The following is a 17412-nucleotide window of genomic DNA, read 5'->3' on the forward strand; positions in this document are numbered from 1 at the left end:
TAAGAAGAAAGGGAGAGGGAGAGTTCCAGATTTTTACTACCCTGTGTGTGAAGAATCGCTTTCTGACATCACTGCTAAGCAGCTTAGTTCTATTTTTGATACAATGGCCCCTTGGACTCCCCCACCAGAGGAAATAGCTTCTCTCTATCTAGTCAAAGCATAGAATAACCCTAGTTAAATTATCCTCTGCCCTCTAATACAACTTCTCCCCAAGACTAGACTCGGTCTTAAATTCCTCCTGTGCAGTGGTACAGGAGATCAACTATAAATAATATAGTAACAAATGAATAGTTACTTCTCTTTCTCGCTACCCTCCCAACCAAATTTCAGTGCCTCACTCAGAACCTTCAGTGCCTTCTTTGGGCAAGAAAGAGCAAGTAAACAACTTGTTCCCAAGCTACTGCTTATGCTATTGTTGGAGATACATTGAAACATTTTTCAATTCAAATCCTGGCTCTGGAATTCAAAAGTTCAGTATTCAGTCTACTGAAATACCCAATATTCCAATTCAACTAGTTTTATTAAAGTAATGTTATATATACCCTCCTCAGTTCAAAATACCTAAACAGCCACCTGCGCCAGCCAACCATGGGATTATACCTCCGAACATCTTAATATTTAATGTTGCATGTGGGCCACTTACCTTTGTGGCAGAATTATTCCTTTCTATTGATGCAGATGACTGACAATTTACTACGGCGGGCTTCTGTTCATTTGAGTCTTCATTTCTTCTTAGAATTTTCATACTTGGTTTACTACTGCTAGTACATGCCTGCAATGTTTCACAAGAGGTATATTTCATGCTTCCCTTTGTGCTTGTAAATGCAAATACAGTTTGCCTAATTAAAATCATTTTAAGGTCATGATTTATGCCCTCCCCAGTTAAAAAAAGTGGGCAAAGGATTCTACTTCCCTCCTTTTGCTAACTTAACAAAAGAAAAAGTAGGTTGCACAGACAATGATTGTCTGGTGTAATATGCAGTGTATCATCCTTTCAGATTTTGGTCTTACAAATGCTGGAAGATATACCTGCCACACCTTGACTTCAGAACATCAAATTCCCAAGTTAGAGTTCTAAAATACATATACACCTGTTTACTTTGCAGTTTGGAAACTGATGGCTGAGTTTGGCCAGAGTTTTCAGGTCCACGAGTTGATGCCATGAAACTTTCAGAGTTGTCCTCTTTGGCTAGAAAATACAAGATAATGAGTTTTAATTTTCAGAAATACAAAATACATATAAAGCATTCTGGCATAGACAATGGCAGCCAGTTTATTTGTAATGAATGCTGAGATATTAAAAAGTTAAATAGCTGAAAAGAGAAATATAGAATACAGATATATATCTAAACAGGGATAAAAATGCTGGAAATACTCAGTATTTGCAGAGAGAACAAATAAATTAACATTTCAAGTGTAGAACCTTCATCAGAAGTGGGAAATACAGATGAGCAGCATTTAAAGAGAATAAAGGGAAGGGAGGAGGAGAAACAAATGAAGAAGTAGAATGACTTGTCGAGCACTTAAATGAAAAAAAAAATGGAGTTTGACTGACAATAGGAAGCAGAAAGACAATTAAGAAGTTCGATGCACAGGAGAAGTTCGTTTTGGGCAGGGCCTGTAGAAATCGCAGAATCGTTACAGTGCAGGAGACCATTCGGCCCATCGTGTCCACACTGGCTCTCTGAAAGAGCAATTCCCTCAGTTCCATACCCCTGCCTTCTCCCCATAACCCTGCACATTCTTTTCATATAACTGTCTAATTCCCTTTTGAATGCTTCAGTTGAACCTGCCTCCACCACGTTCTCAGGCAGCGTATTCCAGACCTTAACCACTTGCCGCGTGAAAAAGTTTTTCCTCATGTCACTTTTGCTTCTCTTACCAAATACTTGAAATCTGTCCCCTCTCGTTCTCAATCCTCACATGAGTGGGTACAGTTTCTCTCCATTCCATGACTTACCTCGTAGTACAGGTCACAGCATTTAATCTGCTTACAGTTGTTTGTTTGGTGACTTTCCTGTCTATAATTCCTGCAGATAATTGCCATTGTAGGAGCAACCAGATGTCTGCTTGCCTGCAGTATTGACATACCCTTGAGAATGTGTGGATAGCCGAGGAGGTAACACAGGTAGAAATGGAAACTGGAAAGGCCTGCAAAGTGAAATAGGCTCCAATGGGCCAGAAGTTTAAATAATTTTTAACTTGTGCTAACTGGTATTTACAACAGCTCCATCACAAGCTGCCTTTCAGTGATATAATTTTAGAAGTCACCTTAAAGAATCGTAGGCCACCTCTGATCGCTCCAAACAGCATAATGGAGTGGGAGGGTCAAGAAATCAGGGGTTTCACTATAACATTGGAAGTTTTAAGTTTATATAAGCTGATGTGGGATACTCCTGAATGGAACAGGAGACTTGCAAGATATACTTCTGGACACATCACTGGACCCCTTGATAAGATGCTTCCTCTCTTCAAAAAGAATAGAAGGTCCAATTTTCTGTGATGTAGACTGCATTCACTGCATGTATAGTACTAAAGTATAATACATTTGTTCAAATTTCAGGCATTACTTTTAAAAATGTATTACACACAAATAACTTGGAAAAACATTACCCATTCAGAACATAATGTATGAACACATTAATGTCCATATTGATGTTCTAGCCATTATTTTAATTCAATATTATGCCAATCTCCGACATAATGTTATTCAAAATATAACATTTAAATAATCAAAACAGAGTTGAAGAGTTTAACACTTTGCTTACTAATGACATTTCATTTTCTTCAAGATTTTCCTTCAAATGCCTCATATTCAGTGTTCAAACAAAGACCATTACCAATATTAGACGTCTGATGAAAGATCACCAACCTGAAATGTTAACTTTGTTTCTCCACTGATGCTGCCTGGCCTGCTGAATATTTCAAGCAGTTTCTGTTTTTATAACCAATATTAAATGTTTTTATTTCAGGGAATTATGCACAATTTAGAAAGAAATCAAGTACATAATGAAAAAACAAATTGTTTATGAGAAAGAATCTGGTCAAAATTTGTATGACAAAAGATGGGATGGATAATGCCAAACATAAACCTTTGTGAAGGGTGAGAGATTAAATCCTACATTTAATTCCAGTCCTCTCCTCAAAGATCATATAGTATGATGCACCCACTATAATCACCTTCCCCAAACTCAAAAGGCCAAATCAAATGTAATTCATCTCCATAATACTGTGAACGTCATGTACTAGATTAGCACTTCGAACCAACTTGAAGGAAGTAATCCTTTCCATAGAAACCATCAGTATATAGATAGAAATTTCAAATTCTATTATTCTTTGAAAGTAGTCCCTTTACTATTCTGGTTATGAAATGGTATGAAAATAAAAAACAAAACACTTGCAGCAAAACTTCTTAATTCACACAGAAAGTAACACGGTAAGATTTGCTAGATTTAACCTCATTATCAGCACTGATTGAAATTGGTTAATTTTCAAAATAGATGTGAGATACCAATATTTTCTAGCATCAATAAATCATTTACAAGGCAACTGGCTTTACTTTATTTATTCCATATAACAATTTACCCATAACCACATTGCTTTACTTGTCATAGAGTCAGAGTTCTACAGCATAGAAACAGGCCCTTCGGCCCACCGCGTCCATGCCGACCATAATGCCGATCTATACTAATCCCACAGGCCTGCATTAATTCCATATCCCTCTATGCCTTGTTCATTCAAGTACCTGTCCAGATGTCTCTTAAATGTTGCTACTGTTCCTGCCTCCACTACCTCCTCTGGCAACTCATTCCAGATACCCACTATTATTTGAGTGAAAAATTTACCCCTTTGATTCCCTTTAAACTTCTCCCATCTCACCTTAAATCTATGCCCTCTAGTTTTAGTCACCCCTACCATGGGAAACAGACTCTGGCTTTCTATCCTATCTATGCCTCTCATAATTTTATATACCTCTATCGTGTCCCCTCTCAGCTTCCTTCGCTCCAGGGAAAACAGACCCAGCCTATCCAATCTCTCTTTGTAACTCAAACCCTCCAAACCAGGCAACATCCTTGTGAATCTTTTCTGCACCCTCTCTAGCTTAATCACATCTTGCCTGTAGTGCAGCGACCAGAACTGCATACAGTACTCCAAATGCAACCTAACCAACTTTATGTACAACTGTAACATGACGTCCCAACTCTTGTACTCAATGCCTCGGCAGATGAAGGCAAGCATGCCATATGCCTTCTTCACCACCCTGTCTACCTGTGCTGCCACTTTCAGGGAACTATGTACTTGCACGCCAAGGTCTCTCTGCTCAACAACACTCCCGAGGGCCCTGCCATTCACTGTATATGTCCTGCCCTGGTTTAACTTCCCAAAATGCATCACTTCACACTTGTCTGCATTAAATTCCATTTGCCAATCCCTTGCCCACTTTCCCAGTTGATCTATATCCTGTTGTAACCTCAGACAATCTTCTTCACTGTCCACTATACCACCAATTTTGGTGTCATCTGCAAACTTACTAATCATGCCCCCTACTTTCACATCCAAGTCATTAATATATATGACAAACATGTTTCCAATGGTTACCTTTCCTGGCACATGCCAGTTGTTCTGATAGTACACGTCTCTGTTTTTGCTGCCCATCTGTTTTGAATGGTTGCATTTTATTTTCTGTAGAATTAGGATTTTTGGACTGAAACCCTGAAACAGACGCTGGCCCAGACACAGCCTGGAAAGGTAGAAGAGAGTAAAAATAAAACATGTACACTTCGCCCAAAATGAAATATTGTGCAGTTCAATGCACATTATGTCTTCAGGCAGGGATGCAACCCAGTGTAAGAAATGGCATTTTTAAGAATATTACAGAATTAGTAGGCAGAGTATTGTGATTGCCTGGCAGAAAGCTGTTTCTTTTCTCTCTCTCTCACTCAGAGAAACAATTCTTAGCAGCCAGGGACATGACTAGTATAAACAAAGATAAGGGTCAAGGAGTAGGAGGTTCCTGGGGGTGGGGGCATATAGATATTCCTAAGCAGATAGGAGGGAGTCTTGAGGAGCCCTGTACCCTCTTAGCTATACAAGTACCTAGCAGGAGTTAACAAATGACACCTAGCATGATATAAGCTGCAAATAACCTCAAACCAAAGTGATGGACAGGTGGAAGTTACATCTTGGGTACTTGTCCTCTGGTCATTGGCCAAATGGGATCAAACAAGTGATTGACATAGGACAAACCACCAGCCCTTAAAAATAAGTCTTCTTTGAACAGATATAGAGCTTCCCAATGCTGAGCTTCGGCTGAATGTTAGGCTTTGGCCTAAAACTTTGGTTAGCTCAAGAAGAGTGATGATCCCAAGAACTGAAAAGACCACCAACACCTCGCCTGCCTCATCCATCAGGGAGACTGCCAGCAGCATTTTGCCCCATTGTATGACCAGGAATCGGTGATCTGTTCAATCTGCTATGGTCAGATGTCTTTTCTGTCTATTTAGCTTTTGCATCTTCATATTTAAGCTGCTGTTTAACAAACTACTCTGATAGTCACCTATGACTTAGACTGCCACCACCACCCCCCCCGCCCGCCCCGTGAACCTAAATCTTACACCAATGCAAGGGATCTTTTGCCAGTCAGCATAAAAATGGTTGACATTTTTTTTTAATAGAAAGTCCCCATCTAATACATTCGATTTTATGATGCTCATTTTTTTTTAAAGTTGTCTACAGGAGGCATTTTATCCAGGATATTTGAAAAACTAAACATGCCTTTATAATGCATGTAAAAATGCAATGAAAGTGATGTGTTACTTGGACCATTTACTTTAGCACGGTTTTAAACTTCTTCTGAACGCATATTAAATGAACTGAGTTGAAGTATGTCAAACATTACTAATTTAAAATTGACTTCAGGAGGTAGGTTTACCTTTTCTTGCCAAACCGAAGAGTGTTTACAGGCGAAATCTGCAGTGCGGAAATTGCTCTCTTTGGGGAGGGAATAAATTCCAAAATTGCTATGTAAGGACTGCCAAACATTGGAGAACTCATCATCGGGCTTCAACTGGACCTATAGCAATAAAATATATTTGAGCTCAAGAAGAAAAAATAAAAACTAGTATTCATTGTGGAATTCCATTCTATATTCAACAATTCGCAAGTATTGATCGTAATAAGAATGTAGAATTGGCTGGTAATGTTCCATGAGCAAATAGCGTTAAACCACTATAAAATTGACTTTCCCTCAAGAAAGTCAGTTGCGTAACCTTCTACCACTCCACAGTGACATTTCCATTTCTCATAGCCATCAATGTGGTCTTGAGTGGGACCTGTACAACATGGACGGGCTACACCTTAACAGGACTGGAACTAGTATCCTTGCCAGGAGATTTGCTAGTGCTGTTGGGGAGGGTTTAAACTAGCTTGTCAGCGGGATGGGAACCTGAGGGGCAACTCAAATTGTAAGGAGGTAAAGCTGGTAATAGGAGGTAGAAAAGTAGCAAGTGACATTAGAAGGCAGGAGGAACAAAGGCGAGCCTCAACTATACTTAGAATGCAGAATAATGTCAAGACGACAAAGTTAAGGGCACTCTACCTGACTGCATGCAGCATTCGCAACAAGGTAGATGATTTAAAGGCCCAAACAGAGGTAAATGGGTATGATGTAACTGCCATAATGTAAACGTGGCTACATGGTGACCAAGACTGGGAACTGAACATTCAAGGATATTCGACATTTAGGAAGGATAGGCAAAAAGGAAAAGGACGAGGTGTTGCGTTGATAATAAGGGATGGGATCAGTACATTAGTAAGGGAGGATCTCAGATCGGAAGAACCAAATGTGAAATCTGTTTGGGTGGAGCTAAGAAACAGCAAGGAGCAGGGAACATAGGTAGGAATTGTTTATAGGCCACCAAACAGTAGTGGTAGTGTGGGGCATGGCATTAATCAGGAGATTAGTGTAGCATGTGACATGGGTGACTCCAATCTGCATATAGACTCGGTAAACCTAATGAGCACTAATGCTGTGGAGGACGAGTTTCTGGAGTGTGTTAGGGATGGTTTCCTAGAGGAGTATGTTGAGGAACCGACCAGAGAACAGGCTATTTTAGATCTAGGTTTATGTAATGGGAAAGGGTTAATTAATAATCTTGTTGTAAAAGAACCTTTAGGGATGAATGTCCATAATATGATACAATTTTACATTATGTTTGAAAGTGAGGTAGTTCAATCTGAAGCCAGGGTGTTAAATTTGAACAAAGGAAATTATGAAGGTATGAGGGACAAATTAGCCAAGGTGGATTGGGAAAATACATTAAAAGATTTGACAGTACATAGGCAATGGATAGTCTTTAAAGAAATATTATATATTTTACAGCAACTGTATATTCCTTCAAGGCAAAAAAAACTCAAAAGTAAATGCAGTCAACTGTAGATAACAAAGGAAGTAAAGGATTGTATAAGATTAAAAGAAAAGGCCGATAAAGTTACCAGAAATAGTAGTAAACCAGAGGATTGGGAGGATCTTTGAATACAGCAAAGGAGGCCGAAGAAACTGATAAAGAAAGGGAGAATAGAATATGAATGCAAGCTGGCTAAAAATATAAGAACGGACTGTAAAAGCTTCTACAGGTGCGTAAAAAGGAAACGTTTGGCTAACACAAATGTGGCTCCATCACAGGCAGAGTCAGGAGAATGGGGAATAGAGAAATGGCAGAGAAGCTAAATGATTACTTTGTGTCTGTCTTCACTGAAGATGCTACAAGAAATCTCCCAGAATTAGAGGCTCAAGGGATTAGGGGGAATGAGAAATTGAAGGAAATTATTATTAGTAAGAAGGTTGTTTTGGAGAAATTAATGGGGCTGAAGATTGCTAAGTCCCCAGGACCTGATATTCTACATCCCAGAGTGTTGAAAGAGGTAGCTATGGAGACAGTGGATGCATTGGTGATCATCTTCCAAAATTCTATAGATTCTGGAGCAGTTCCTGCAGATTGGAAGGTCGCAAATGTCACCCCACTATTTAAGAAGGGAGGGAGAGAGAAAACAGGAAATTACAGATCTGTTAGCCTCACATCAGTCGTTGAGAAAATGCTAGAATCTATTCTAAAGGATGTGATAAATGGATACTTGGATAATAATGATATGATTGGGCACAGTCAACATGGATTTACGAATGGGAAATCATGTGACGAACCTGTTGGAGTTTTTTGAGGATGTTATTAACAGAATTGATAAAGGGGAGCTGGTGGATGTGGTATACTTGGATTTTCAGAAGGCTTTTGATAAAGTCAGGAGGTTTGTTAGCAAAATTAAAGCACATGGGATGGAAGGTAATATAGGGGCATGGATTAAGGATTGGTTAACAGGCAGAAAGCAGAGAGTAGGAATAAACAGGTCATTGTCACGTTGGCAGGCTGTGACTAGTGAGGTACCACAGGGATCAGTGCTTGGGCCCAGCTGTTTACAATATATATCCATGATTTGGATGTGGGGACCAAATGTACTATTTCCAAGTTAGCGGATGACACAAAACTAAGTGGGAATGTGTGTTGTGGGGAAGATGCAAAGCGGCTTCTAGGGGATTTGGACAGACTTAGTGAGGGGCAAGAACATGGCAGATGGAATATAATGTGGAAAAATGTGAGCTTATCCACTTTGGTAGGAGAAACAGATGTGCACAGTATTCCTTTAAAGATAAGAGATTAGAAAGTGTAGATGTACAAAGGGACCTGGGTGTCCTTGTCAATAAGTCACTGACAGCTAACATGCAGGTGCAGCAAGCAATTAGGAAGGCTAATGGTATGTTAGCCTTTATCGCAAGAGGATTTGAGTACAGGAGTAGTGTGGTTTTGCTTCAATTGTATAGAACCTTGGTTAGACTGCACTTGGAGTACTGTGTGCAGTTTGGTCCCCTTATCTTTGGAAGGATATTATTGACATAGAGGGAGTGCAATGAAGGTTCACCAGACTTGTTCCCGCGATGGCGTGACTGTCCTATGAAGAGAGATTGGGGAAACTGGGCCTGCATTCTCTAGAATTTCAAAGAATGAGAGGTGATCTCATTGAAACTTACAAAATATTTAAAGGGATAGACAAGGTAGATACAGCCAAGATGTTTCCCCTGGTTGGGGAGTCTAGAACCAGGGTACACAATTTTAAAGTAAGGGGAAGCCACTTAGGACAGAGATGAGGAGAAATTTCTTTACTCAGAGTGTTGTGAATCTTTGGAATTCTCTACCCCAGAGGGCTGTGGAAGCTCAGTCATTGAGTATGTTTAAAGCAGAGATTAATATGAGGATAGTGTGGGGAAAAAGGCATTGAAGTGGATGATCAGCCACCATCATATTGAATGGTGGGGCAGGCTCAACGGGCTGAATGGCCAACTCCTGCTCCTATGTTCCTATGAGTGAGTTTAGCAATAAGTGCCAAATCATTGGCTATTTGAAACCAGGAACACATCCAGTCGCGAACAATAAAGCTCAATTCACTCATGCACTTACAACCACCAGGGGGACAAGAGCTGCAAATTCAGGAAATGGACATTTCACACTAATGCTTCAGCGAATGCTGCATGGAAGGGTTTGATGCTAATATGCTACAAAAATGTTCCATTCTCCCTCTCTGGGGAAATGCAGAACAATGCTTGCTCATGTACGTGTGCAAACAGGAGGGGTAGAGCAAGAAAAGCATTGGGAGTACAAAACTCAATTTTTTTAAAAAAAATGTTCATGCGCTATGAAATTACGGGTTTAAGTAGTTAACATCTTTCCTACCAGCTTAGCAGACCCTCCTTTGTGCTGATTCTCATCATTTCGATGAAAGCTAGACGGTCCATTTGCTTTCTGATGGTTGATTTGATTGTTCAGATTTTCTGCCCTGAGATATGGTTGTCTTCCATTCAGCTGCTAAATGATAAAATTCACAGGTTTACAGCACCCCTTAAAATATTACTGACAAAATGAACTAAACCGTCACCCAAATCTGGACCATGTATTTCTACACCAACAAAACAACATTTCAACCTGTGTTTTCACACTTCATCTTGGTGACTCCCAGAACTGGGAACTCTCAATACGAGACTTTCGGGTCTAGTTTACAGTAACAGAGGTCTAAATTACATATAAAACATGGTCCTTCTGACACAAATGGTACATTTTACATTAACGGTGATTTAACGCAAGGCCACACTGCTTTCAACTCCAAACTTACCCAGATCCACCTCACCCTTTGCTATGATGGCCAAACTAATTCAGACACCTGAGCGGAATATTGGTATGTGAGAAACATACTGAAGAGTTCCCATCATAAACAGGAACAGATGCTGGATCTAAGAAATCCAATATCTAAACAATCAGAAAATTATTTAGTAGTAGTGTAGAGGGCAGAGATGGGCAAGAGTTCCTCGAGTGTGTTGAGGAGAATTTGACAGCAGTATGTTTCCAAGCCAAAGGAAAGGAGGCACTGCTAGACCTGGTTCTTGGGAAAGAGGTGGGCCAAGTGGATCAAGTAGCAGCACGGAATATTTAGAGGACATTGTCTCATAAAGTTTAGGTTAGCTATGGAAAAGGACAAGAAACAATCCAGCGTAAGAATAATGAACTGGGGAGAAACCAACTTCAATATGACAAGAATGGATCTGACCCAGATAAATTGGAATCAAAGGTTGGCAAGCAAAACTAACTGAACAATGGGCTGCCTTTAAAGAGACAGTCTGGGCACAGTCAAGGTATAGTCCCACGAAGGGGAACGATAGAGCAAACAAATCCAGAGCTCCCTGCATGACGAAAGAGATAGAGATTAAGATGAAGAAGACAAAGTGCGCTTATTACAGATGTCAGGTAAATAACACAACCGAGAACCAGGCAGAAAATAGAAAGTTCAGAAGGGAAGTGAAAAAGAAAAGAGAAGCAAAGAGAGGGTATAAAAAGAAATTGGCAGCTAATGTACAAGGGAATCCAAAATCCTCTACGGGCATATAAAGGGTGGTGAAAGGAGGAGTGGGCTGATTAGGGACCAAAAAGGGGATTTACACGTGGAGGCAGGGGGTATGGCTGAGGTATCAAATGACTACTTTGCATCTGTCTTTACCAAGGAACAAGATGCTGCGCAGGTCATGGTGAAAGGGGAGGTAATTCAGACACTTGGGTTTAAAATTGATAAGGAGGTGGTATTGGATAGGCTAGCTGTACTTGATAAGGCACCAAGACTGGATGAAATGCATCCAATGTTACTGAGGAAAGTTAGAGTGGAAATTGCGGAGGCACTGGTCATAATTTTCCAGTCTTGCTTAGGTTCAGGGGTCATGCCAGAGATCTGGAGAATTCGAAATTTTACACCCTTGTTCAAAAAAGTTGTAAAGATAAGCCCAGCAACTACAGGCCATTCAGTTTAACCTCGGTGGTGGGGAAACTTCTAGAAATGATAGATCAGGACAAAATTCATAGTCACTTGAATAAATGTAGGTTACTTTGGGAAAGCCAGCACAGATTTGTGAAAAGCAAATCATGTTTAACTTGCTGGGGATTCTTTTTGATGAGATAACAGAGAAGGTTGATCAAGGCAATGCTGTTGATGTGGTGTACATGGACTTCCAAAAAGCATTTGATAAAGTGCCACACTACAGACTTGTGAGCAAAGTTATAGCTCATGGAATAAAAGGGACAGTATCAACATGGATAGGAAATAAGCTGAATGACAGGAAACACAGTAGCGGTTAATGGATATTTTTCAGACTGGAGAAAGGTTTGTAGTGGAATTCCCCAAGGGCTGGTGTTAGGACCATTGCTGTTCCTGATATATATTAATGACCTAGACCTTGGTGTATAGGAAACCATGTCAAAATTTGTGGATGATACAAAATTTGGGCTGGAATTCCCCCCCCAAACGAGCGGGCTGGTGGCGGGGGTGGGGGTGTAGAATTGAATGGGAGGCAGGGAGGGGGCCGTTCCCAACCTCCGCCCACCTCCACTGCAACATTTCGTAGGCTGGTGGCAGCGAGAAACAGCCCGCCCACCCCAGGCCAATTAAGGCCCTTAAGCGGCCAATGAACTGGCACTTAAGGGCCTCCGCCCGCCGCTGCGGGTAGTTTACCCTTGGCTGGTGAGCAGCTGAGGCTTCAAAAAGCCCACCTGGTGAAACCAGCTGGCTTTCTTGCAGGCTGGGGGAGGGCCCTCCTGATCAGGAACCCTGCACCCAACGGAGGGCTGCCCCTGAAGCACCAACTGCCCCAACGCACAACACTCCTACTGCCCTCCCCAACTGACCCCTGCTTGCTTTGCGGGGACCTGACCAATTGTCCCCGGCGAGACCCTAAACACATCTTTTTTCCGGGGCCATCCTTCACCTTCTTGCGATGGCTGGGTGCAGTCCTGGCAGTGGCCACCGCTCCCGGTGGCGCTGCTGGGACTAAGTGCTGCCGGCCCACCGATTGGCCGATAACTCCATTAGGTGGGACTTCCCACCTCACGCAGGTGGAAGTCCTGCCCAAGACCATTTAAGGGTCTGAGGAGCGAAAAATCCTAGTTTGGCTCCCCAGGCGCTGCGGAGACAGGCTCGCCACCGACCTTTTGATATAGAAAACATTATGAACCATAATGAGGATAGCGTAGAACTTCAAAAGGACGTAGACAGGTTGGTGGATTAGATGGACAAGTGGCAGATGAAATTTAATACAGAGAAGTGTGAAGTGATTCATTTTGGTAGGAAAAATAAGCAGAAACAATATAAAAAATGGGTTCAATTCTAAAGGGGGTGCGGGAGCAGAGGGAGCTGGGTGTACATGTGCATAAATCATTGAAGGTGGCAGGACAGGTTGAAAGCGCAGTTCAGAGAACAGACAGTATCCTAGGCTTCATTAATAGGGGCAGAGAGTATAAAAGCAAGGAAGTTAAAAACAAGAAATGCTGGAACCACTCAGCAGGTCTGGCAGCATCTGTGGAAAGAGAAGCAGAGTTAACGTTTCGGGTCAGTGACCCTTTTTCGGAACTGACAAATATGAGAAAAGTCACAGGTTATAAGCAAGTGAGGTGGGGGTGGGGCAAGAGATAACAAAGGAGAAGGTGTAGATTGGACAAGGCCACATAGCTGACCAAAAGGCCATGGAGCAAAGGCAAACAATATGTTAATGGTGTGTTGAAAGACAAAGCATTAGTACAGATTAGGTGTTAACGGACTGAATCTTGAACAGCAGCAAGTGCAAACATGAAAAAAAACCAGTGGGTAAGCAAACTAAACAAACGAAGATGAAATGAAATAAATGCAAAAAAAAAAGATTGTAAAAAATGTAAAAAAGAAAAAAAGAAAAAATAACTAAAAATTAAAGTAAAATGGGGGCTGTCATGCTCTGAAATTATTGAACTCGATGTTCATTCCGGCAGGCTGTAGTGTGCCTAATCGGTAGATGAGATGCTGTTCCTCGAGCTTGCATTGATGTTCACTGGAATAGTGCAGCAATCCCAGGACAGAGATGTGAGCATGAGAGCAGGGGGGAGTGTTGAAATGGCAAGCAATCGGAAGCTCAGGGTCCTGCTTGCGGACTGAGCGCAGATGTTCCGCAAAGCGGTCACCCAGTCTGCGCTTGGTCTCCCCAATGTAGAGGAGACCACATTGTGAGCAGCAAATACAGTACACTACATTGAAAGAAGTACAAGTAAATCGCTGCTTCACCTAAAAGGAGTGTTTGGGGCCTGGGATAGTGAGGAGAGAGGAGGTAAATGGGCAGGTATTACACCTCCTGCGATTGCAGAGGAAGGTGCCATGGGACGGGGATGAGGTGGTGGGCGTAATGGAGGAGTGGACCAGGGTGTCGCGGAGGCAACGATCCCTTCGGAATGCTGACAGGGGAAGGGAGGAGAAGATGCGTTTGGTAGTGGCATCACGCTGGAGGTGGCGGAAATGGTGGAGGATGATCCTTTGGATATGGAGGCTGATGTGGTGGAAAGTGAGGACAAAGGGAACCCTGTCACGGTTCTGGGAGGGAGGGGAAGGGTTGAGGGTAGAGGTGCGGGAAATGGGCCGGACACGGTTGAGGGCCATGTCAACCACAGTGGGGGGAAATCCTGGGTTGAGGAAAAAGGAAGTCATATCAGAAGCACAATCATGGAAGGTAGCATCATCAGAGCAGATGCGTCGGAGACGGAGAAACTGGGAGAATGGAATAGAGTCCTTACAGGAGGTAGGGTGTGAAGAAGTGTAGTTGAGGTAGCTGTGGGAGTCGGTGGGCTTATAATGGATATTAGTAGACAACCTATCCCCAGAGATGGAGACAGAGAAGTCGAGGAAGTGAAGGGAAGTGTCAGAGATGGACCATGTAAAGGTGAGAGAAGGGTGGAAATTGGAAGCAAAGTTGATAAAGTTTTCTAGTTCGGGGCGGGAGCAGGAAACGGCACCGATACAGTCATCAATGTACCGGAAAAAGAGTTCGGGGAGGGGGCCTGAGTAGGACTGGAACAAAGAATGCTCGACATATCCCACAAAAAGACAGGCATAACTAGGACCCATGCGGGTACCCATAGCGACACCTTTTACTTGAAGGAAGTGCGTGGAGTTGAAGGAGAAGTTGTTCAGTGTGAGAACAAGTTCAGCCAGGCGGAGGAGGATGGTGGTGGATGGGGACTGGTTGGGCCTCTGTTCCAGGAAGAAGCGGAGAGCCCTCAAACCATCCTGGTGCAGAGCGATTGGACGTCCATAGTGAAGATGAGGCGGTTGGGACCAGGAAACTGGAAATTGTCAAAATGACGTAGGGCGTCAGAAGAATCACGGATGTAGGTGGGAAGAGACTGGACCAGCGGAGAAGAGATAGAGTCAAGATAGAAAGAAATAAGTTCAGTGGGGCAGGAGCAGGCTGACACAATGGGTCTGCTGGGACAGTCCCGTTTGTGGATTTTGGGAAGGAGGTAGAAGCGGGCTGTTCGGGGTTGCGGGACTATGAGGTTGGAAGCAAGGAAGTTATGTCAGTCAAATAAAAACTCAGCAGGTCTGGCAGTATCTGTAGAGAGAGAAAGAGTTAACATTTCAGGTCTATGACCTTGCATCAGTTGTGTTAAACTTGTATAGAGCACTGGTTCAGCCTCAACTGGAGTATTGTGTCCAGTTCTGGGCAACACACTTAGTAAAGATGTAAAGGCACTGGAAAGAGTGCAGAAAATGTTCACGAGAATGGTTCCAGTACTTGAGGAACTTCAGTTAAGTGGATGGATTGGAGAAGGTTGAGAGGAGGTTGGATAGAGGTATTCAAAATTATGAGGGGTCTGAACAGGGTAAATAGGGAAACGCTGTTTCCACTGGAGGAAGGATCGAGAACAAGAGGGCACAGATTTAAGGTAATTGGCAAAAGAAGCAATAGTGACATGAGAAAAAACTTTTTTCACACAGTGAGTGGTTAGGATCTAGAATGCACTGCCTGAAAGCGTGGTGGAGGCAGGTTCAAACGAGGCATTCAAGAGGGATTTGGACTGTTATCTGAAAAGGAAGAATGTGCAGAGCTACGGGATGAAGGCCAGTGAATGGCACTAGCTCTTTCGGAGAGCTGACGCAGACACGACAAGCCAAATGGCCTCCTTCTGTGTGCAACGATTCCGTGATTCCAGTCTTGTTGCCATACTTGAACATTTAAATACTCGTCTTGCATTTTTAAAATGACTACTTGATTAGCAGATCTGTATTTTCTCAATGAATTTCAAAGCCAAAATATGGGCGCGTTATTGCCAAATGAATTTCAATATGGGTATGTGTGATGTGGTGCATTTTGGTAGGAAGAGAAGCTGCATACTTGTTGGACAATAAGAGTCTAACTGGGATAGAGGACAAAGGCGTACAGACTCACAAATCATTAAAGTTAGCAATACAAGTTAACAAGGGCGTAAAAAATGCAAATAAAACACTGAGGTTCATTTTCTATAGGGATAGAATTGAAAGCAGAGAAGTTATGTTAAACTTGTATAGAACCTTGATTAAACCACACAAGTGTGTTGTGCACAGTTCTGGTCTCCATTTTAAAAAAACTGATATAGAGGTACTGCAGAAGGTGCAAAAAAGATTTACAAGGATGATAATAGAACTGAGAAGTGATAGCCATCAAGAAACATTGAACAGTCTGGAGCTCTTTTCTCTAGAAAACAGAAGCCAGAGGTGTGACCTGATGAGGTTTGTTAGGGTAGTCAAAGGAGTCATTTCCACTTGCGGGGAAGACCAAAACTAGAGGTCATAAAGTCAGTTATAAGTTAATCACTAATAAATCCAATAGGGAATTCAGGAGAAACGTCTTTATCCAAAAAGTGGAACTTGCTACCACAGGGAGTTGCGGCAAATAGCATAGATGCATTTAAGAGGATGCTGGATAAACAAAAGGGAGAAAGGAATATAAGGTTATGCTGACAGATGGACAGGTGGAGCATAAAAACTGGAATTTACCAGTTGGGCCAATCGGCCTGTTTCTGTACTGTTAACTCAATGTACAATATGTGTGTGCTACGATCAATCTAGACTCCATCCCATCGGAGACAAAGCATGGCAATGCATCACTTAACCACCGAAATTAGCTTTCTTCTCCATGGTAATAAAAACTCATTGCAACACATGCAAGACCAGCAGACTTACCAGATTTAGGGAATCAATTGTTAATTAACAAAAGGCAAGAAACACTCAAGCAGGGCAGACAACATTTGTTGAAAGAATGGGTGAGTTAATGTTTTGCATGCAGATTCTTCATCAAAACGCTCGTCAATACCTTTGACGAAGCAACCTCACTTGAGATGTACTCATTGGTTCTCTCCAGATACTGGTTGACCTGTTGAGTGCTGCCAGCATTTTTTATTCTTTCAGATTTCCAGTATCTGCAGTTTTTTGGTTATTCAGTTCATTTACAGTTATGTTACTTTACCTGTGTAGGTACAAACAGGGAGCGTGGGGAGTGGTTTAGCCCTCCTGTCGACACTTTCTGAACACCAGACTGTGAGGAAGGGTACACAGCATGTTGAGGTATAGCAGTCGGCTGTGGCTTTAATAATGCTGCTGCATTCTGACCTCCAAACTCCAAGCGGTTACCATGACTGAGGTTGATTAAGGCACACTTCGGGAATCTATAACCTCGGCCAGGAGAGCATCTAAAGACAAATGTAGCGTCGTTAACAGTGTCAAACCTGAATCAAGCTAATTCACATTTAAAGACATCCAGCAAATTTCTTAAAGTACTAATATTCTTAAGGCAATAAATACAGTGGTGCTAGCATTTCCCACATCCCATTAATAAAAACAGAACAAATCAAAACTAATCCACGTTAAATGATATTTCCATTCGTCACAAAGGCGATCAAGGTTAATTTTCACTTAATTTTTTTCATTAAAGAAATTAATGTCAGTAAAAGCCTATTAATAAAAACACAGATGTAGTACTAATCAATTTGTACA

General features: G+C 42.0%; 1 protein-coding gene across 1 annotated transcript in view; it reads right to left on the minus strand.

The window, feature by feature from the left end:
- Window positions 1–17412, minus strand: part of xrn1 (5'-3' exoribonuclease 1) — a 139927-nt gene that overhangs the window by 33747 nt on the left and 88768 nt on the right. Inside the window, 6 exon segments of the mRNA XM_068042580.1 lie at window positions 644–772; window positions 1092–1189; window positions 4600–4741; window positions 5933–6073; window positions 9780–9911; window positions 16886–17108. Coding sequence (XP_067898681.1) covers window positions 644–772; window positions 1092–1189; window positions 4600–4741; window positions 5933–6073; window positions 9780–9911; window positions 16886–17108 — 865 coding nt within the window.

This window comes from Heterodontus francisci, chromosome 11 (genome assembly GCF_036365525.1).
Source record: "Heterodontus francisci isolate sHetFra1 chromosome 11, sHetFra1.hap1, whole genome shotgun sequence".
NCBI lineage: Eukaryota > Metazoa > Chordata > Chondrichthyes > Heterodontiformes > Heterodontidae > Heterodontus > Heterodontus francisci.